Here is a 23,646-nt window from a genome sequence, read left to right on the forward strand (position 1 = left end):
AGACATTATCTAGTCTGACTCCTTCATTTTGTAGATAATGAGGCTGAAGCCCAGAGAGGTCAAAATAAGTGGCAGAGCTGAGATTTGAACTCAAATCCTCTAAATCCAGTGCTCTCTCTACTCTGTTAGGTGGCCTAACAGAGCACATTTTTGGGCTTTTAGTACTTCTATGACATGAAGTAAATCAATAAAATCTTTGATCATCCTTTTCCTCATCATTAAAACAGGGATGACAATCTTTGCGCATGACTCATGGAGATATTGTGAGGAAAGTGAAACTATAAAAATGCGAGCTGCTATTGTTTGTGGGAAAGAAAAAGTGTTAATCAATGTCTGGATCTATGGGTCCTGGCGACAACATGAAAGGGACCGAGTTGGTTGAGAAGAGAAAACTCTGGATTGTGGAACTCTGGGGGGCTCCACCCTTTCATTCAATAGGTGATAGTCTTCAAAGTTGACATGGTTGTCTTCTTCAAGATGGTGCCAGTGACAGAACCTGTACTGGATCTCGAGAAGCCGGAACCAGAGGCAGAGATGGAGCCAGAACCGGAACCTTTGGCGAAGTGGGAGCCTCCGGCTGAGTGGGAGCCTCCAACAACAACACTGGAGCAGTTGAACCCTGAGTTCCCACATCCTCCAGAGCTAGTGGTACCTCCACCAACCACAGCTACAAAGAAAGGTGCATCTGTTAACAACACTGCCTCCCCATGAAGGGCCAGAGCAACAGCAAACCCTCCACCCCCTCCCAGAAGCCAACCAGAACTTACAGATGCTGACACTGTCAACGTATTCACCAGACATTCTATTGGGAAAAGGACAAGAGGAGGAAAATCTCAGGCAAGATCCACTGTTTCCATCTGGGCCTCCCAGGTTTCTCTAAAGGCAACCTACCCACAGGGCAAGCAGAATTCCCAGAGCCCAATTCATAATCCTTGGTAGATCTGTTTAGGTACTCCAAGTGGGGAAATAACCCAGGGTATGAGGATAAGTATTTCATAGCAAGTTTCCCCATTAGATACAATCTTGCTTTTAGATCATCCCAGGGTCCTCAAGGCCCCATTGGTCACCTGCACTCCTCGACCTCCAGCAGTCTCCTATAGGTGGCTATTTCCACATCCAGGGCCAGTTTGGTGCTTATCAGCTCCTGGTAGTCTCGGAGCAGACTTGCCATGTTTTGCTTAGCTTTCTTAAGTGCAGCCTCTAAGTCCACCACCTTGACTTGGGCATCCTTAAGGGCCTGTTCTCCTCGTTGTTCAGCATCGGTGACAGCAGACTGGATTGTGGTATTCTGGGAGAGGAAAAGCATCAGCTGTAGCAACTCCCTCACAGGACACTTCCCTCAGCCCACAATGGACTTGGAGATTAAATAAAGTATTCCAATTTCCCTTCCCATACACAAGAAGTGAATTTCAAGATCAGAGACCTCAATTAATTTCCTCTACTTTATCCCATTCTTTGTCAGGGAGAAAAGCTAGGCAGCTTTCTAGCTCCTTCTCAATGAGTAGGGACCTTCTCCATTGGGAAGAAAAGGGGCCCCAGGGAATAGAAAGAAGAGAATTGAATGAACTGATCTTCAAAGGCCTTAGGTTCCAATCTCAGTTCTGCCACTTTCTAGCTAGGTGACCTCGGACATATTAGGTCAACTCTGACCCCTGGTTTTAACTCCTGAAGTACGGGTGATCAGAACACCCACACTATGAACCTCCAAAGGTTATATATTTTATAAATAATAAGGTGCTATAGAAATGTGAGGAGCTATTGTGGTGAACTCTCAGATTATCAGAGCAGAGCAAAACATGCAGTCTTGTAATACCCAATCAGTATTTGATTGATTAATTGAATGCCCAGATTCCTTGTCATTTTCACATGGCAGGACCCAAAACTGCATTCTAAAAACACACTGATGTATCTTAGCATCATCCAGTACTGGGGATTGCCTGTGGCCCAATGCCTCTCTATCAGAGTGAATTTATTTATTTATTTATTCATTCATTCATTTGTTTATTCATTTATTCATTTGTTTGTTTATTTATCAATCTATTCATTTATTTATTTATTTGCAGGACAATGAGAGTTAAGTGACGCGCAGGGTCACACAGCTATCAGGGCAGGTGCTTTGTCCACTGCAGTGCCCCAACATAAACATTTCTAGGGCAAAAAGGGACAAAGTTTTAAAAGCCCCAATTTAGAGAAGTATATGTATATATGTATATACAGAAGCATATACTATTCACTCCTGATATTTTGCCAGATGAAAAGAAGCAATGGCACAGATAATCCAAACCACTTACCTTTGGGTTTGGGAATGTGAATGTGGGCAAGAGGGAAAGGAAAGATTCTGAGCCCATATCCTGAGAATTCATAGACCTTTCTGAAACTACCCTGTAAAATGCCTGCTCAGGAGGAAGCCAGCTTCCCCATCCCATTTTCTGGTTCCTCCCTGTTACTCACACACACACACACACACACACACACACACACACACACACACACACACACACACACGATGAAAAGCATCGCCTCTAGGACTGATACAAAGCGCCCACCTAACTAAAACCACTTTTTGTCTCTTTCACTCTCAGCCTCTAGATCTTAGCTACTTTATACTTCCCCTAGGGTGGGATAAAAGAAGTAAGCATTTTTGTTTAAAATATCTTCCCTCGGGGCAGCTAGATGGCGCAGTGGATAAAGCACCGGCTCTGGATTCAGGAGTACCTGAGTTCAAATCCGGCCTCAGACACTTTACACTTACTAGCTGTGTGACCCTGGGCAAGTCACTTAACCCTCATTGCCCCACAAAAACAAAACAAAAAAAACAAATAAAATACCTTCCCTTGAAGTTCTTGCTAAAACAGATAAGTCTATAGTAATTTCAAAACTAACAACAAAGGAGTTAAGAAAGCAAAGAGATGACCTCAATCGCCTACCTAGTAGGCAATTAGGAGGAAATGAGGTATTGCCTTGAGATAAAAGACTTCGGATCTTCTAGCCATATAACTACCCCCTATCCAATACACCAAAGAAAAGAGTTTCATTTCTCAGCTTATATCCATTACTATTTGAGGGTGGGGTCCCTTCGTCTGGGGGACAGTGGGAAGAGAAGTAGGAGCTGGGGAGGGTAGATTTTTAGGAACACAAGAGGTAGCAGCTTTAGGGAGATACTGAAGGAGAAGGGAAGAGTCTAGGGAAGCCGGAAGGACCTACCTGCTTCTTGACATTCTCAATCTGATTTTGAAGTTTCTGAATTGCTTGCGTCAGCTCACTGATCTGGATCTTGGTGTCTCTTACGCTGTCTCCATGTTTCTTGGCAGAAATTTGAAGTTCCTGATACTGAATGAGGGATCCAGAGGTGACACTGTCACTCACTAGTGACCCCCACCCCCTGATGGTGACCCCCCCAGGTCCCCTGAGCACCCCCTTCTCCCCATGTCCTCGCCCATGATGCCCATTAATGGATTCAGGTTAGACTGTTGAGAAGATTTCAATTCTTCCCTGCAGGAGATATAAGAATGTGCATTCAAAGACTGAGTCTCCTCAACAGGAGGACATTTAAGAGGCACTGAACACCATCACTTTCCCCTTTTGATCACAATCCCTGGAGGGGAGGGGGACAATGGCACCCAAAATGATATCACACAGAACATAAGCAGAAACCAAACTCCTAGAGTCCTTCCTGACAGCATAGGCCAGGTGACTGGGATAAAATTCAGATGACCTCTAGGTAGGAACTGTAAGGAGTGAATAGGAGGGGGCAGCTAGGTGGTGCAGTGGATAGAGCACCGGCCCTGGAGTCAGGAGGACCTGAGTTCAAATCCAGCCTTAGACACTTAACACTTACTAGCTGTGTGACCCTGGGCAAGTCACTTAACCCCAATTGCCTCACTAAAAAAAAAAAAAAAAGGAGTGAATAGGAGAACAGACCTTAGTCTGGTACATGGCTTCAGCCTCTGCCTTGCTCTTCTGAGTAATAAGATCATACTGGGCTCGAATCTCTGAAATGATGCTACGCAGGTCCAGGTATCGGTTATTGTCCATGGAAACAACCACGGAGGTGCCATCGACGTGAGTCTGGATCTGACTGAGCTCCTGTAGGAGAGATGGTATTATCCTGAGCCCAGGTCCCTCCACCCCAGGAACCCCAGAGCCCCAATTCCTCTTGAGCCTCCAGGCTGATAAGATCTTGGAGTCAGCGCTCAGAATCACCATAGAGGGTGTAACAGGGAAGGGCCCAGCTAGGGACTGGGGTGGAAGAGGTCATCAAACTGGACCAGACACTAAGGACCAGAGAAAAGGAATGGGGAACCCAAAAGGGACAAGTAAAGGCTGATGGGATAATTGAGAACAGAGCACTAGGGGCTGAGGACCCACTGTAAGAAAATGGCACAGAGGGGCAGCTAGGTGGCGCAGTCAATAGAGCACCGGCCCTGGATTCAGGAGGACCTGAGTTCAAATTTGGCCTCAGACACTTAACACTCACTAGCTGTGTGACCCTGGGCAAATCACTTAACCCCAATTGCCTCACCAAAACAAAAACAAATAAAAAAGAAAATGGCACAGAGAGAGAGAGAAAAAAAAAAGAAAAAGAAAAAGAAGGTTAGGGGGCAGTCTACAAGCCAGGATACCAGAAGGTGGAAGGGAAAGAAAGAAGTATTTTTAAAGAGCCTACTATGTACCAGGCTCTGTAGTTAGCCGTTGACAAACATTGTCTCATTAGATCCTTACTGCAACTCTGAGAGATAGGTTCTATTGTTATCCCTTTTTTACAGTTGTGGAAACTGAGGCAGATAAAGGTTAAATGACCTGCCCAGGGTCACATGGCTAGTGTCTAGGCCAGATTTGAATTCCATACAGCTGCCTCTGGAAGAGGCTGGGGGTTGGGAGGAGACACTGGGAGAGAAAGGGGGGAAGGGGAGAAAGATAGGAGCTGGTGAGATCTCAAGAAAGGAAGAAGCGTTGAAGGGCACTTGGGTAGAGGAGCAAGGAATGGGTAAAGGCACTAAAGGGAAGAAGTGGTAGAGAGGTGGGTAATAGAAGGACAACGGGGTAGATGGGCAGGAGATGGGGAGATAGCCCCCAGGGGAATAGGCCAGGAGCTGAGAGGAAACTTAGGAAAGAAGGGGCATGACTAGGATCTAGCCTATTGGAGACTCCAGAGGAGGATGAGGAAGGAATAGAGTAAAGGTTGTGAAGGTACAAGCAAATTAGGGGGGAAACTGGGGTTAGGGGGAGTCAGAAGCTTGGGGAAAACACTGAATGGGAGGGTTCCAAAGCAATAGAGTCTAAGGGATATTGGACCAAGGTGGGGGCATTTTTTTTTGTCAGGGCAATGAGAATTAAGTGACTTGCCCAGGGTCACACAACTAATTGTGTCAAGTGTCTGTGTCAGATTTGAACTCAGGTCCTCCTGAATCCAGAGCTGGTGCTTTATCCACTGTGCCATCTAGCTACCCCAAGGTGGGGGGCATTTTGACAGTAATTCTATGCAAATTTGCCTACTGGGGTATCACTTCCTAGCCAATCAGAAATATGGTAACGGAAACCTTGATCGACCCCCACCCACCCACTCCCACCCCACCCCCGCTTTGACCCACCCCCATCCCCCTCCTCCAGCCTTCAACAGAAACTTGGTGAGGTCCTCACTTCCTCAAACAGACGTTTCAAAAAGTCGATCTTTTCTCGAAGAGCATCTGCCTTGCTTTCTAGTTCCACCTTGCTCATGAAAACACCATCTGCATCCTAGGGGGGAAAATGGAAACAAGAGACCTCAGCTGACTGCTGCCCGGGTCCTTTTTCTAGCTCAGACCAACCGGCTAGTTCACCACCCTTTTCTATCCCAGACTTTAGATCTACCCCCATTGTACAAAACCTTCCTTCCTACTCTCTGCTTGACTCTAGAGGAAAAAACTGGGGTTGGTCACAGGGCCCCCCTCTTTCACAACAATGACCTCTCATCTTCCACGGAGCCTTCTTTGACTGATCCCAGCCAGCTCTTCTTAAATAATTCCTCCCCTCTTCTTCTAGAACTAATAGACACCTTTTCATGAAACCCTTAGCTCTGTGTGTGTGCGCATGTGCATGCATTTGTATGTCCAGGGTTGTGTGTCCTGTTCCCCCCAGCCCCCACCCCCAGTAGCTTGGGACCTCCCCGAGAGGTAGCACCAAAGATCAAACTGAAACTGAGACACATAATAGCCGTGTGACTCTGGGCCAGTCACTTAACTCCTCTCTGCCTCAGTTTCCTTATGTTGGGAGGATCCGATGAGTTAATATTTGTAAAGCACTTAGCACAACTTCGAGCACATAGTGAGCACTATAGAATTGTAAGTTATTGTTTTCATTATTATTTACTATCACCATCATCAGAGGGAGAGGAAATAACACTGAGCCATTCTCACCTTCTTGAGAACCACGAGGTCATTCTCAGCTGTGGGACGTTTGTGAGTCTCTTGGTCATACCTTTCAAATGAGAAGACATAGATCGAGGGGTCCCAGAGGTCATCCCATCCATTCCCCTGCCTCTAAACTAGACTGTCCTGATACAATCCTCTCTTCTTCCTCCCCCCCCCCACCATGTCTTGACAGAAAGAAGGCTCCATATCCCCTTTCAGAAGTTTTCTGTCTTTCCCATCAGGTAGCTGCTTCCCCTCTTGTCAGGTCTGCCCATTTCCCCTTACAAAGGAAAGTCTAGTCAGGGAACTGAGACTCCAGGAGGGCCATGAATGAAGCTAGAGGCTAAGGGTTGTTCCTGGTGACCCTTCCCCCTTCCATTCTGACAACCAAATGGTCAGAATCTGAACCCTACTGACTCACAGTAGCTGAACAGGAATTTCCTGAGCTCATTTGAGCTATTGGGAGAGGCAGCCAGGTATTGGGAAAAGCCATAGATCTTAAAAATAGGTGTTGTTTGTTTAGTTGTTTCAGTCATATCCACCTCTTCATGACCCCATTTGGGGTTTCCTCAGCTAAGATACTGGGGCTATTTGCCATTTCCTTCTCCAACTCATTTTACAGATGAGAAAACTGAGGCAAACAGGGTTAAGTGACTTGCCCAGGGTCACACAGCTTAGTAAATGTCTGAGGCAGATTTGAACTCAGGAAGAGTCTTCCTGACTTCAGGTCCAGCACTCTATTCACTGCACCACCTAGCTGCCCTAGAACTAGGTGGCCTGGGTTCAAATCTTGACTTGGCTACCCTAGGTGACCCTAGGCAAATAACAACTGTCTGGACCTCAGTGTCCCAGTGTCTCTGTAAAAGCAAAAAGTTGAGCCAGATGATCCCTGAACTTCTTTCTAGCTCTGGATGGTGTTATAATCCTTCTTGGAACCCACCTCCTTGGGGCCCTCAGTTGAAACAGATTTGCGGGAGGGGGGGGGGGAGTGGGGACGAAGTTGCTTTTTCCTACTTGGTTTTATATTCCTCCTCCTGCTCCTGACAAGTCTTCAGCTCCAAGGCCAGTGACCCATGCTCCCGTTGGAGTTTCTCTAGTCGCCCCCTCAGCCTGGCTATATAGGCCTCAAAGACAGGCTCCATGCTTTGGAGGGGACCGCCCATCCCCTCCTTCTGGTCCTGCAAAAGCTGCCACTTGGTCTCCAACACTTTGTTCTGCTGCTCCAAAAACCGAACCTAATGTACAAAGAGAAGCATCTTGAAACTTCTCCAAGGTCAAGCGCAGAGGCCTCCAAAAAAGCCTTGGGATTGAAAATAGACAAGGGAAGGGGGAGACCTAGCCCTGAGGTCAGAGGTCTCAAGTCTGCCACCTCTTGGCTAAATGTTCTGGGGCAACTCACTTTGTGGGGGTCAAGGTGAACACTAAAGACCCTCAGAGGTTGCAATTCTGTGGCTGGTCAGTCCAGTGCAGCCATCCCTTGCTTAATTAAACAGAGCCAGTCTCTATTTTGATCCTCTTCCTTTGGGGAGTTACAGGGAATATTAGAAGTCTTCTGAACAGTTCATGGCAGTAGCCTGTAACTGACCAGCGCTCTTAGCCCTCCCCTGAAATGCCCAACAAGATGAAATGGCTTCTAAGGACATTGGGGGACATGGAGGCTAGGTTAGAGGTGATTGGACAGGTCACGGAGAGAACCCCACTCTCCTCAAAGATCTCTAAGCGTGGGACCGGGAACTGTGTCTCTGGTGAAAGCGCAGCTGCAGGGGATTAGACGCCATGACCCTCACCTTGTCGATGAAGGAGGCAAACTGGTCGTTGAGGGCTCTGATCTGCTGGGTTTCCTGAGCCCGGACACTTTGGAACTGAGGGTCAATCTCAATCTTGAGAGGACTCAGGAGATCCTGATTGATGGTGACCTCCCGGATGCCTCCAGGGGGACAAAGGCCAGCCCCGACCCCTCCCTGCCCAAATTTTGCCCCAAATCTGCCCCCTGACCCCCAGCTTCTCCTTCCTCTGCCAGAGATGCCCCTGGCCTCTCCCATGGAGCAGAAGCTTCTGCTGCTGAAGCCCCCAGATGTCTTTCCTCCCCGGGTGCCACTTCTACCCCAGTTCCCTGCCCTGGCAGAGCAAGCAGAGCGGGCACTGAAGCCCCCATGGGCACCAAATGGCACACGGGACATGGTCAGGACTAGATGGTCTCAGCAGCTTCAGACAGATGGACAGTCAGATGAGGTGAGTGAGTTCCTGCCCCGGGGCTCCAGCACGAGACTTTTATCCCCACCGGACCGCCGGGCTGGGCCTGGGAGAGCAGGATGGACCAGGATGATCTTGGCCTGACTGTGTCTGTCACTCCCTTCCCCACCACCAACCACCACCACCTCACACTGACCTGTCCTGAAACACACCCTGAGTCAATCATCCCCCAACCCGAGGCCCAACCTTGCTATGAGCAGAGCCCCATCCTTCTGAGGAAGGAGGAGACATGGGAGCTGAGAAAGAGACAGAGACAGAGAGAGAGGGACAGAGAGGGACAGACAGAGACAGACAGAGACAGAGACAGACAGACAGAGAGGGACAGAGACAGAGAGAGGACACAGAGGAACAAGACGGAACTAGGGGCAGTCAGACAATGTAGAATATTAGTTAAGGGTGGGATGAGATGAAAAGAACATGGAATAAGCTGAGACAGGTGGATAGGGAATCAGGAAAGGCAACTGGCAAGGAGGAGGGGGAGAGGGAGGAGAAAAGGGAGAAGGAGAAAGAAGAGGAATAGAAAAGGGGGAGGGGCAAGAAAGGGGAGGGGCAACAGAAGAAACGGGGTGAGCTTCAGAAGCGGACAAAAGTGAGGTGTGGGGAAGGGCTGGGGAGCAGGTTTGCCCTACCAGAGAAGACAGCCCGAGCCTAGGAGCTCCAGAAGCGGACAGACTCTTCAGCAGCCTCCTGAGTGAAGGAAAATGAACCTTCTAGGAGACTCTTCTTGCCACCAAGGTTGGGGTGTGGGGGGAGGGGGTCAGAAGGAAGCAGGGAGAGGCTAGAGTGCCATCTAGGCCACATGATGCAACAAGGTTTGGGAATGAAACTGGGAAAAAAAGGAATTCCAAGTCCCTCCCCCGCCACCACCCAATCCATCAATCAAGTACAACTGTCCTTCCTATACAGAGACCAAGTGTCTTCCTCTTCCAGGGAACAGGGTGTCTCTCTAAAACTTCACGAGCATGTGTATACATAAGGGTCAATCCACTTAACACCAATTATTATATTTAGGTGGCCAAGCAATACCCCAGGCTGCAAGTCACACCCAGGCATGGAAGTGAAGTGTTCTCAAGGGGAATATCTCTTGCTAAACCTCCCAGCATCTTAAAAAATCTTGAGGGGTTGTCAGAAAAAAAAAAGAACAAAAAGGTACACCTACAGAATGAGATGAGTCTCAGAGGCAAGACAGGGAGGTAATTAGGCAAGATGTATTCATTAAGTGCTTACTGTAAGCCAAGCTCTGTGCTAAGCACTGGGGATGAAAATACAGGACAAAGAAAAGGCAGTCCCTGCCTTCAAGGAGCTTACAATCTAATGGGGGAAGATGTCAAGTAATAAGAGATCTAAAAAGGGAGTCAGGGCATCAAAGTTACCTGCAAAGGGGAGGCAGAATCACTGTGGTAGAGGCATGTTGATAAAGTCCAGAGAGTGAGACATGTAGCCAGTAGGGGACTGAAACATGGCTAGCCTGGGCCTCCCCCCAAAATGGAGGCTCCAAAAAAAATTTTTTTTTTTTTTAGTGAGGCAATTGGGGTTAAGTGACTTGCCCAGGGTCACACAGCTAGTAAGTGTTAAGTGTCTGAGGCTGGATTTGAACTCAGGTACTCCTGACTCCAGGGCCGGTGCTCTATCCACTGTGCCACCTAGCTGCCCCCTAGTGTTTTTGTTTTTATTTAAAAAATTTTTGGGGGGCAGCTAGGTGGTACAGTGGATAGAGCACCGGCCCTGGAGTCAGGAGGATCTGAGTTCAAATCCAGTCTCAGACATTTAACACTTACTAGCTGTGTGACCCTAGGCAAGTCATTTAATCCCAATTGCCTCACCAAAACTAAATAACTAAATAAATAAATAATGGAGGCTCCTAGAAGAACTCACTATGAGAGAGAAGGGGGGTCAGACTGAGAAAGGGACATTCTGGCCCCTGATGCTGAGGGAAGTTTCAGGGGCAAGAAGGATGCTGAGTTACTGTGGCAAAGACCAGAGAATCATAAAAACATCCAGGAAGAAAAGGAAGAATGGCTATCCTAGACCCATCCCCAAATGACACAAGGCATTACAGGATCCACTCAAATCTCATTTCTGCCACATTAAACAAGCTATTTCACCATTCTGGCCTCAGTTTCCTAATCTGTAAAATGGAGGGGGAGGGGGTAGACTAGATGACTTCTCAGACGTCTTCCATCTCTCAATCAACCATTTTATGAAGTTGAATGGAGATTATAGTTTGGTAGATATGGGATTTGGAAGGAATCTTCAAGGTTACCTAATGTCATCTCACTCCCAGAGCAGCATTTTCTGTCATCCTTCATAAAAGTTTGCAAATGAGTTTATATTTTAAACTGGTATTATTGCCTTTGGCTACTAGGGCAGCTAGGTGGCACAGTGGATAGAGTGCCAGGCCTGGAGTTTAAGTAAAGGTCAAAGTCAAGAAGACTCATCTTCCTGAATTCAAATCCAGCCTCAGATACTCACTAGCTGTGTGACCCTGGGCAAGTCACTTCACCCTGTTTGCCTCAGTTTCTTCATCTGTAAAATGAGCTAGAGAAGGAAATGACAAACCACTCCAATATCTTTGCCAAGAAAACCCCAAATGAGGTTACGACTGAAAAAAATGACTGAACAACAACAAACCACATATATCTCCCCCTAACAAGTAAGTCAGGTGTTTGAGGCTAAGATAGATCTTAGTTTCGGCAATTATGGTAATTGATTTTTATTACTTAAACTCCTCTATAAAATTATTATAATTAGTATCAATATACTTCATTCCCCCCACATTCCATTTTTTGGTCAGCATTAACTAGTTTAGGCCAGACAAGAATTATTTGAATCATATGTATAACCTATATCTGATTGCTTACCACCTCAGGGGGGGGGGAGGGAAGGAGGGATAGAATTGGGAACTCAAAACTTTAAATAAAAATGTTTATGTTTTTAATTGCACATTATCAAAATCTGATGGGAAAAGGAGGGAACCAGACCTGTAATTTCACCTATTTTGGGAACTCATGGAGAGAAAACTACTTCTCCCAGTGCAAATGGGCAACTCTTTTTTCAACTTATAGTCTTAGAGAAATGTTTGGGACATTGAGAGATTAATTGACTTTCTGAGGTTTATAAGGTCTGTATGTATCAAAAGCAGGATTTGAGCCCAGGTCTTCCCACTTCTGAGGTGGGCCCTCTATCTGTTATGCTAAGATGTTATTCATCAAAGTATGTTGATTGAATTTGGAAGGTCTTATCAAATATTTCTTCTACAAATACTTCTTAGATGTTAATACTCAAGACATAGGGGCAGCTAGGTGGCGCAGTGGATAGAGCACCGACCCTGGATTCAGGGGGACCTGAGTTCAAATCTGACCTCAGACACTTAACATTTATTAGCTATGTGACCCTGGGCAAGTCACTTAACCCCACACAAGGCCTAATTATTTTTATGGTAGATTTTTTTTTGCAAACACTTACCATGAGCACTGCAGTACAAGATAGCCATATTTCCCATGAAATGATATTTCTTGTTGTCATTGGATATACATTAAAACTTCCTTTCCTAGGAGCTTCATTCACCTCTCCAAGGAAAATCTATGAACTATTCTTCCATTTAAGTTCATATTTCTTTTGTCTTCTGGTTTCGTTTATGGTGAGAATGTCAAGATTGATAAGATTCAGTTCCTCTAGTCCACTAATTTGTCACTGGACAATTACTGGAGGAGGTACAAAGTTTCAATAAGACCTGGGGGCCAGCTAGGTAGTATGGTGGATAAAGCACTGGCCCTGGATTCAGGAGGACCTGAGTTCAAATCTGACCTCAGATACTTGACACTTACTAGCTGTGTGACCCTGGGCAAGTCACTTAACCCTCATTGCCCCGCAAAAAATTTAAAAAACCTAATGCCTGTCCTCATGGACTTTACAGTCTATCTGGGACCTAAAACACAAACACATTATAGATAATAATACACAATTTTTCAGTATAGTTCATTAGAGACACCAAGAAAGAGTTGGTGAAGATAAGCATTGACAGTGGAGACAATGTCACATATGTCTCAGGTGAAGGAAATAGAAATGTTTAGCCTAAAGAATAAAAGACTTACAGAGACAATGAGAGCTGCCTTCAAGTGTTTGACTGGCTTTGTTTTGCTTGGTCCTAGAGGAGAGAAGTAGGAAAAATGAAGAGGATTTTCAGAGAAGCCGATTTAGGCCTGATGAGTAAGAAAAAACTACTTATAACTGTCCCCAAAAGCAATGGCTTACTTTTAGTCATGCCAAGTTCCCTTCACTAGAAATATTCAAGTGAAGGATGGATGAATAACCATTTGTCTGGGACGTTGTAAAGAGGATTCCCTGTCAGCTACAGGCTGCACTCAATGGTCTCTGAGATCCCTTCCAACTCTGAGATTCCAGAATTCTGTGTACAATAAGCACATTTACTCAACCACATCCAAGTCCACCAAGGACTGTCATCCAGCCTAAATTTCTCCCTTCTTTTCCCTAAGGATATTAGGAAATAATCTGGCAACTAACTTGCTGAAATCAAGTTTTATTTCACTGACTTCCCCTTGGAAACTTAGTACTTTGATGCTTCAGTGAATTCAAGAATTCATATATGTGTGTGTGTGCACATGTGTATACATATATGTGTATATATATATACATATATCACAACCACTCCATATATTCTTCACCTATACCCAGGCAAATAAGCTAATATTTTTTTAAATAAAAGTATTTGGGGGCAGCTAGATGACGCAGTGGATAGAGCACTGGCCCTGGAGTCAGGAGTACCTGAGTTCAAATCCGGCCTCAGACACTTAACACTTACTAGCTGTGTGACCCTGGGCAAGTCACTTAACTCCAATTGCCTCACTAAAAAAAAAAAAAAAAGATAAAAGTATTTTATTATTTTCCAGTTACATGTAGAGATAGTTTTCAACATTTGTTTACATAAGATTTCCAATTTCAAATTTTTCTCCCTCCCCTAAACAGCAGGTAATCTGATATAGGTTTATATATAGATATATATATATATAATTAAACATATTTCTCCATTAGTCATGTTATAAGAGAAGAATCAGAGCAAAAAGGAAAAACCTCAAAAAAGAAAAACAACAGCACCAAAAACAAAAGAAATAGTATGGTCCAATCAGCATCCATATTCCACAGTTCCTTTTTTATTCTTCTGGATTTGGAGAGCCTTTTCCATCATGAGTCCTTTGGAACTTTCTTGTACCATTGTATTGGTGAGAAGAATCTAGTCTATCACAGTTGATCAACACATAATGTTGATGATACTGTGTATAATGTTCTTCTGGTTCTGCTCATCTCACTCAGTATCAGTTTATGCAAGTCCTTCCAGGTTTCTCTGAACTCCTCCTGCTCATCATTTCTTATAGCACAATAGAATTCCATTACATTCATATACCACAACTTGTTCAGCCATTCCCCAATTGATGGGCACCCCCTCAACTTCCAATTCCTTGCCACCATAAAAAGAGCAGCTATAAATATTTTTGTACATGTGGGTGCATCGGTGTTCCAATTTTTCCACAGCTTCTCCAACATTTATTATTTTCCTTTTTTGTCATTTTAGCCAATCTGATAGGTGTCAGGTGGTACCTCAGAGTTGTTTTAATTTGCATCTCTCTAATCATTAGAGATTTAGAGCATTTTTTCATATGGGAATGGATAGCTTTGACTTCTTCATCAGAAAACTGCCTGTTCATATCCTTTGATCATTTCTTTTTTTTTTTTTTTTTTTTGCGGGGCAATGGGGGTTAAGTGACTTGCCCAGGGTCACACAGCTAGTAAGTGTAAAGTGTCTGAGGCCGGATTTGATCTCAGGTACTCCTGAATCCAGGGCCAGTGCTTTATCCACTGCGCCACCTAGCTGCCCCCCTTTGATCATTTCTTAATCGGGGAATGACTTGGATTCTTATAAATTTGATTTAGTTCCCTATATATTTTAGAAATGGGGCCTTTATCAGAAGTACTGGCCTCAAAAATTGTTTCCCAGCTTTCTGCATCCCTTCTAATTTTGGATGCATTGTTCTCCTTTCCAAAGATCTGAAAGGTAAACTATTCCTTCTTGTCCTAATTTACCTATGGTATCACCTCTTGTATATAAATAATGTACCCATTTTTACCTTATTTTAGTATAAGGTGTAAGATGTTGGTCTATGCCTAATTTCTGCCATACTATCTTTCAGTTTTCCCAAAATAAGCTAATATTTATAAGATGCTTTAACGTTTGCAAAGATCCTCACAGTGACACTGTGAGATAGAGGCTACTATTATCCCCATTTTACAGAAAAGGAAAATGAAGCATAGAGAGATAATGTGACTTGCCCAGGGTCACATAGCTAGTAAGTATCTGAGGTAGGGAGAGAAGCAGAATTGCAGTAGCTCAAAAGAAACTTGTGGGGCAGCTAGATGGTGCAGTGGATAAAGCACCAGCCCTGAATTCAGAAGGACCTGAGCTCAAATCTGGCCTCAGACATTTGACACTTACTAGCTGTGTGACCCTGGGCAAGTCACTTAACCCTCATTGCCGAGAGAGAGAGAGAGAGAGAGAGAGAGAGAGAGAGAGAGAGAGAGAGAGAGATTATCTCCTTTCTACTCTGACCCAGCACCTCTACAATTCTTGCTCTTCCTTGAATATTTCACTGGCTCCCCTCCATGCCTAGAATCTTCTCCTCCACATTTATTTCCTAACATCCTTACCTTCCTTCGACTCAGTTTAAATTCCAAGTAGAACCAGCACCTTTCTGGGGACATCTTTAGGATAGGATATTTCCTTGGAGGAGAGCCAATGAAACATTCAAGGAATAGCAAAAGAAGATGATTTTATGACCTCCCCACATACTTGTTCTCAGCCAGGAAATGCTTTCTAAACCAAATCAATTCAATCTGAGTGAACAAGCTTTTAATGGCTTACTTTGTACTGTGTATCCCTGAAGATACAAAGGTTAAAAACTAAATAGAGGGGCAGCAGCTAAGTGGTGCAGTGGATAGAGCACTGGCCCTGGATTCAGTAGAATCTGAGTTCAAATCTAGCCTCAGACACTTGACACTAGCTGTGTGACCCTGGGCAAGTCACTTAATCATCATTGCCCCCACAAAAAAAAACCCTAAAAAACTAAAAAGGCCCTGCCCTCAATGAGCTTACATTCTATTAGAGGGAAACTACATGCACCTAGAAAATAAAATGAAAAATATATACCAAATCACTTCTCAGGAAAGGTCATATGTCTTTTACAAAGGGCAATGTGTTGAGGATAGAACTGGGGTTCCTAAGAGCCCAGTGGTCCACTGAAGTCTCTTTCTTTTCTATCCAAGCTAATTTAACATAGAGCCAGTCAATGGAGCATTCACTCTGGCTCTTGAGCAGGTATTTATGCTCCAGCCTCTTGCTAAGGGATATATACAACCACAAACTCCTGGTTGATCCCTTGGTCCTCATGAAGGCAAGTAAGAGAAGAGGCCAGAACGTATGTGTCACCAATAGTAGCATGAATGTATCTCACCCCAACCCCCCTGTTATTCTGGATTAGCAGAAAACTTCCCCAAAAACCACTGAAGGGAGGGAGGAGAGATATTTTTCCAAGTGGAGTGGCTACTTCCTGATTCCTATCTTGCCTTGTAGTTAAAACTAACCCAACAGGCAGGAAAGAAGAGATTAAGGCTACTTCTTCCTTCATCTGCTCTAAAGCCAGGCTCAAATTTGGGGTCATAGCATCCTGTGCCCACTACCAGGAGAGTAGGGCAGGGTGCAGCCCCATTGTGGGCACCACTCACATCTTTGTATGCAGAGGGGAAGGGGCAAGAAGAAGGCTTATTCCACCCAGCCCTCCATCCTGAGCAAGCCTCAGGGAGACTCAAAAGAGAAAAGAGAGGCAGTCCTGGTTCCCCCACATCCAGTGTGATGGGGCAGGTAATATACCTGTATCCAAGATATAGACCCAGAGAAGAATGACCCAAAGAGAAAAGACTGCCATGAATGTAGAGCAGAGGTTGGAAAGAGGGGAGGGCCAGGCCTGGGGCAAGAAGTGAGACTGTTGGGGGCAGCTAGGTGGCTCAGTGGATAAAGCACCGGCCCTGGATTCAGGAGGACCTGAGTTCAAATCTGACCTCAGACACTTGACACTTACTAGCTGTGTGACCCTGGGCAAGTCACTTAACCCTCATTGTCCTGCAAAGAAGAAGAAGAAGAAGAAGAAGAAGAAGAAGAAGAAGAAGAAGAAGAAGAAGAAGAAGAAGAAGAAGAAGAAGAAGAAGAAGAAGAGAGACTGTCCCAGGCTGTCTGTGCGAGCATCAACAGAGAGAAGGGCAAATGGACAAGCACCAAGGCTTCACTCCAAAGGGAAAAGACAGAAAGGACTGAGGGTGGAGGGAGAAGTGTCCTGGAGCAGAACATGAGAATAGGGCCTCAAAAATGGGTGATCGAATCTTGAAAGACCCCCGGGGAGGCTAAGGATGGGCCTCGAACTATCTGACCTGACACAGGAAGACAGAGACAACCTTCAATCCACTTCCCCTCTGAGTCAGTTCAAGTCAAGCCAGTCAGACAATGGCTTGGGCCAGATTCTGCTGCTAGCAACTTCTCTCGACTCTGCAAATATTTATGAAGCCTGTTACTAAGGACAAACTCCCCAGCACTGCAGTGGGTGCTGAGTTGATGGGGCAATTTCTAGGGGAAAGTTCTAGGGAGTCATTGTTCCCACATTCCTGGAGAAAGACAATTCTGGGACCATGTAAGAATAAGATTAACAAGTCTTATCCATGTAAGGAATGCTTTAAGGTCCTTTAGAAAGCACTTGACTCAAATAGGCCTGGGGAGAACATGACTAGGATTCTTCATTAATACTCTTTCCAGTGGAAAGGCAGCGGGGGATTAGCCGGATTACCTCGTGCCTGCTTCTCTGTTCCACTTGGCCAATCTGCCCATCCTCCTTCCCTCCTGTCCTAACCAACCTTTTTCTACAGAGTGTTGCTTCTCTTCCTTAAAGGGATCCAGGGGTATGTGGGGTACAGTCCCTTCCCTCATCCAGCAACCAGTCTGATGGGGGAAGATGGGTCATAGACACCCAAGACCCAACCAGACACAGAGACAGGGGTGAATCTAGAGGGGAAAAACACTCTAAACATCAGCCCAATATGATCCAATGAATGCTGACTGTGTCAAAGACCCTATGCCGGGGGCTGGTGTGTAAGGCTCTTGGCAATACTTTAGCTCTCTTAAACTACAAAGAAGCCTGAGAAGTGGCTACTACAGCTGTCATAATCCCCATTTTACAGATGAAAAGACTGAAACTCAAAGAGGTTGTTTCAGAGGCAGGATTTGAACCCAGAAAGACCCAGGAGATGTTGGTGGTGATGGTGGTGGATTTTGTCCTTGGTTCTCAAAGAGGACGGAGACAAAAAAAATTTTTTTTAAAGAAAATTTTTTTTAATTAAAAAAAAAGGGGCGGCTAGGTGGCGCAGTGGATAAAGCACTGGCTCTGGATTCAGGAGTACCTGAGTTCAAATCCAGCCTCAGACACTTGACACTTACTAGCTGTGTGACCCTGGGCAAGTCACTTAACCCCCATTGCCCTGCAAAAAAAAAAAAAAAGAGGACGGAGACATCGGAGTGAAGTCATGACTTTCAGTGAATTGGATTTAAAGGAGGGAAGGCTATTCAGGGTCACCAACTTTACTCTCTCCTCCAGAGGCATCTGGGTCCAGTGGCAAGATATAGATCAGGATGACTGGAGATGGTCCCAAATGTTAAAGGCAATTGGGGTTAAGTGACTCGCTCAAGGTTACACAGCTAGTAAATGTCTGAGGCAAGATCCGAACTCAGATCCTCTTGACTCCAGAGCCACCTACCTCCCCCCAAACCCCAGGAGATACTGTAGTTTAATGGTTAGAGAGCAGGCCTAGAAGCCAGGAAGACTTGGGACCAAGCCCTGCCTCTGACAATATATTGTCTGTGTGATCATGAGTGTGAACCTGTGAGTGTTCTAGGCAGCTCTCCAAATTGCAAAGAAGATTGAGAACCTCCATTGATAGATGGAGTTTTCTCACCTCAGAGATCCCTATACTAATGAAATCTTAAATCCAATCTGTATCTCCTCTCCCTTCCTGTATTATATATGGAGAATGATAGAATGGATAGGAGGTGATAGAATCATAGGGAGATGAACAGGGATCATCTGATACCTCAGTTCACCCAACAAGATGGGAAGTTCTTAGGGGGCAGCTAGGTGGTGCAGTGGGTAGAGCACTGGCCCTGGAGTCAGGAGGATTTGAGTTCAAATCTGGCCTCAGACACTTAACACTTACTAGATGTGTGACCCTGGGCAAGTCACTTAGCCCCAATTGCCTCACACACACACACACAAAAAAATGGGAAGTCCTTCCTGATATCTAGACTAATCCCCTGATCTTGGCCCTTATCTGTTTGGGGTAGCTAGGTGGCACAGTGGATAGAGCACTGGCCCTGAAGTGGGGAGGACCTGAGTTCAAATCTCACCTCAGACACTTACTGGCTGTGTGACCCTGGGCGAATCACTTAACCTCAGTTGCCTTAAACATCTGGGCCATCTCCCATCATCTTGATCTATATCTTGCCACAGGACCCAGATGGCTCTGGAGGAGAGAGTGAGGCTGGTGACTTTGCACAGCACTCCCTCACTTAAATCCAACTCACTACAAGTCATGACATCACCTCCCAATGTCATGGTCCTCTTCAAGAACAAAGGACAAACAGCAACAACTGCCAATAAGAGTTTGTTGAATGGAATTAAATTGAATTCCTGGGTATGAGAGCCCCATTACTAAGGATTCCAGGTTAGGAATTGGAGTGAGGGGGCAGCTAGGTGGTGCAGTGGATAGAGCACTGGCCCTGGATTCAGGAGGACCTGAGTTCAAATCCAGCCTCAGACACTTGACACTAGCTGTGTGACCCTAGGCAAGTCACTTAACCCTCATTGCCCCACCAAAAAAAAAGGAATTGGAGTGAGGTTAATAGAGGGACCAGAGAAGACTGTCATACTCACTGGGATGGGAAGAGTGTCTGGCTTTTAAAACCCTTCTTGGGGGCAGCTAGGTGGTGCAGTGGATAAAGCACTGGGCCTGGATTCAGGAGGACCTGAGTTCAAATCCATCCTCAGACACTTGACACTTAGTAGCTGTGTGACCCTGGACAAGTCACTTAACCCTCATTGCCCCCCCAAAAAAAAAAACCCTTCATGACCTGGCCCCTTCCTCCCTTTCAAACCTTCTTATAAGTTATACTGCCTCCACCACCACCATGTACTCTGCCACCCAGCGACTGGCTTCCCTTCTAGTCCTCGGACAAAACACTCCATCTCTTGACTCTGGGCATTTCCCATGGGTGTCCTCCTTGCCTCCTGGCCTCCCTGGCTTCTCTCATGTCCCAGCTAAATTAAACCCACTTTCTACAGGAAGACTTTCCCTTCCTTCCTTCCTTAATGCTAGCTCCTTCCTCTGTTGATTATCTCCAATTAATTTATCCTGCATTTATTTTTCTTCATATATAGTTCTTTGTGTGTTAAAGTGTAATTTAATGACAATTGTAAATTGTAGATCATTAGATTGTAAGCTCCTTGAGAGCAGGGACTGGGTTTCTTCACCTTTCTTTGACTCCTTGGCACATAGTACAGGGTCTGTCACTTAGCTTGTTTACTGGAATGGATTAGACTGACAAGGTACCAGTTTACTTCCTCTCAGTCCCAAGAGTTACTTTGGTTTCTGTCCTGAAAGATGAGGGTGGTGCCCAGGCTGCCCCATCCCTCTCCCTTCCTCCTGAGTCAGCCTGGCCCTTTGTTCAAGTGACTTGGCCTGTCAAACAGCGTGAAAGTCAGGCTGCCCTGTGCCAAGCAGGAGCCTTGAGGACATGGGGAATGTGCCAAGAGATTAGGGTTCCAGCTAAAGAGTAGAGAAGGAAACCTCTTGTGGACAGGAGGGCAAACAGATCCCCGGACTTGGGCTGGAACTGTGGTGGGAACCCTCACCACTTCACTCCTGGGCTATTGCAATAGCCTGCTGGTGGCTCTGCACGCTTCCATCCATCCTCCATTCAGTCACCAAAGTGATTATCCTAAAGTGCAGGTCTGATCATGTCCCCCACTCAGTAAACTCCAGTGGTTCCCTGTCACCTGCAAGATCAAATATAAAAGCTTCTGTTTGGCATTCAGAGCCCTTCCTAACCTGGCCCCCTTGTACCTTTCCAGTCTTGTTACACTTTACTCCCCAACACATTCTCTACCATACAGTGACACCCGTCTCCTTGCTGTTCCTTGAACAAAACCCTTCATCTCTCAGGTCCCAGCATTTCCTCTGCCTGTTCCCTATACCTGTCCCTCCCACTGACCTCCCTGGCTTCCTTTAAGTCCCAACTAACATCTCACCTTCTACAGGAAGCCTTCCCCAACCCCTCTTAATTCTAATGACCTCCCTCTGTCAATTATTTCCTAGTTTTCCCCTGTGGAGCTTGTTTGTATGTACAAGTATGTGTTTGCCCATTGTCTCACTCACTAGATTGTGAGCTCCTTAAGGGCAGGGACTGGACTTTGCTTTTCCATTTTTTATCCCCCAGAAGGAGAGAGTCTACAGATATGCAAACAAAAATGAAACACCAACTATCTCCGCCTAGAAAAGACCTCTCAGAAATCTCTGACCCCACTACACTGCCCAATTTCCTATGAGGATGATCTCCCCATCCTCAGTCCAACTATCCCAAAAGTCTTTATTTGATACTATTGTGCTATAAGAAATGATGAACAGGCAGCTTTCAGAAAAACCTGGAAAGACTTAAGTGGACTGATGCTGAGTGAAGTGAACAGAACCAGGAGAACATTGTACACAGTAACAGTAACATTGTGTGATGATCAACTGTGATAGACTTAGTTCTTCTCAAAAATACAATGGTCCAAGATATTTCCAAAGGACTCATGATAGAAAATGTTCTCCACATCCAGAAAAAAAGAACTGTGGAATCTGAATGCAGATTGAACGATACTCTTTCTGGTTTTTATTGTTTTTTTTTCTTTTTTGAGGTTTTTCCCTTTTGTTCTGATTCTTCTTTCACAACATGACTAATGCAGAAATATGTTTAATGCGATTGGAAATATATAACCTATATCAGATTGTTTTCTCTCTTGGGGAGGGAGGAGGGAAGGGAGAGAGGGAGAAAAATTTGGAACTCAAAATCTTATAAAAACAAATATTGAAAACTATCTTTACATGTAACTGGAACATAATAAAATACTTTAATGATTTTTATAAAAAATTCTTCATTTGCTCCTTTCTCTCTCCTCCCAGGCTCTCCATCCTCCCCTCCTGCATCCCTCATACAACAGATAAAACAATTATCCTTAAATACAGCTTGCATATACACTCTCCCCCTGACTCAGGACTCTGCTGTGCCTCTGGTCACCTTGACTCAGTCCAACTTCAGGGTCCCCATACACATGCTTTCCCTATAGCTCACCTCAACCTCACTACCAGGGCAACTAGGTAACACAATGAATGGAGTGCTGGGCCCGGAGTCAAGAAGACTTGAGTGTGACTACTAGCTGTGTGACCTGGGATAAGTCACTTAACCCTGTTTGCCTCAGTTTCCTCATCTGTAAAATGGACTGGAGAAAGATATGGCAAACCATACCAAGAAAACCCCAAATGAGGTCACAAAGAGTCAGACACAACTGAAAGGACAGAACAACAACAACAACAACAACAACAACCCTGGAGTTACCAAGGAAACAATTTCTGGTGGGTGGGAGCTACAGAATCTGTAGAATCTGGGAAGTCAATAAGACAGGGGAAGTTGTATTATCAGGACAATGAGGCAGAAAGACTTGTAAAAAAATAAAACCTTAGAGCTTCCTGGGTCCTTCAGAGACCATCTAATATTTGATTCCCTCTTTTTACAAATAAGGAAACTGAGGCACTAAAAGAGAAAGCTACTTGTCCAGGGTCACACAGCTAGCAGAGTTGGACAAGTGTCTTACCGTGAGCTCTATGTTCTTTAAGGAGGTTAAACTAAGAGAAAAAGTGGAGGACAAAGACAGAGAGAGACAAAGAGAATCTAATAGATATACCGACAGAGAAACAGAATCTAAGGATGCAGCCTGAGAGACAGAGAGATAGAGAGAACACAAAAGAGAAAGAGAAAGCCACAGAAAGTCAGAGAGAGAGAGAGAATTTATCACCCAATTTAAACATGCAACTCACTCCCTAGTGCCCAAAGACTGGTAATAACTCCAACAGTTATGATGTCAACATATTCATTGGTTATGCCTGTGTTGGAACCCACTAAAGTCTTCCTCTGATCAATCATCCTGGCATGGGGGTGGATTCAGAACTAGAAAGGACCTCAAAATTCAGAGGTGCAAAACCCTCAGCCTTCTGGAAACTTCTGAATGTAACCCCTAACCAGATTAAAAACTATTTAACAAAAAATAAATATTTAACAAAAGATTTAACAAAAAAGATAAAAATACAACAAAACCTAGGTAATGTTAATATGTGGTTTTCTGAGTCAGTGTGCAAACTACAGGGATCCTTGGGTACAGTTTAATGGTCCCCATTTCTATTTGAGGTTTACACCACTGATCTAGTCCAACCTTTTCATTTGACAGATGAGATGACTTAGTTCTTGAAGGCTGGTCCAACAGATCACAAGGTATGTAGACTCCTTGCAAGGGATAAAGGTTTTAAGCATGGGCTTACTGATGATAGTTGTAATAGTTGTAAATAATGAGGGGACCGCATCTGATTTGCCAGACCAGAGGACTTCCTATGGCGAGGGTTATATGCCATGGCCCCCTTTTGTGGGGAAGTGCAGTTTGGCCTCTTGGTCAAAGACATTCATGGCATGCTGGCTCCTACTTGGTTCTTGATCCCACCCGTTGAAGAGTAATGTTGAAGGTGATTGGTAAGTGACTGACTTCCCTTTCAGTGGGCTATAAGAACTATAGAAAGACTCTCTACCCTTTTG

At 45.0% G+C, this 23,646-nt stretch overlaps 1 protein-coding gene across 1 annotated transcript; it reads right to left on the minus strand.

The window, feature by feature from the left end:
• Positions 1–431: 431 nt before the first annotated feature.
• Positions 432–8,569, minus strand: KRT78 (keratin 78). Its single transcript, XM_043968573.1, has 9 exons — positions 8,177–8,569; positions 7,404–7,624; positions 6,396–6,456; positions 5,641–5,736; positions 3,922–4,086; positions 3,205–3,330; positions 1,068–1,288; positions 768–802; positions 432–667 (listed from the first exon to the last, which is right to left on the minus strand). Exons 1-9 carry the CDS (start codon positions 8,567–8,569, stop codon positions 432–434), a joined length of 1,554 nt encoding a protein of 517 aa, XP_043824508.1.
• Positions 8,570–23,646: the final 15,077 nt, after the last annotated feature.

This window comes from Dromiciops gliroides, chromosome 5 (genome assembly GCF_019393635.1).
Source record: "Dromiciops gliroides isolate mDroGli1 chromosome 5, mDroGli1.pri, whole genome shotgun sequence".
Classification (NCBI taxonomy): domain Eukaryota; kingdom Metazoa; phylum Chordata; class Mammalia; order Microbiotheria; family Microbiotheriidae; genus Dromiciops; species Dromiciops gliroides.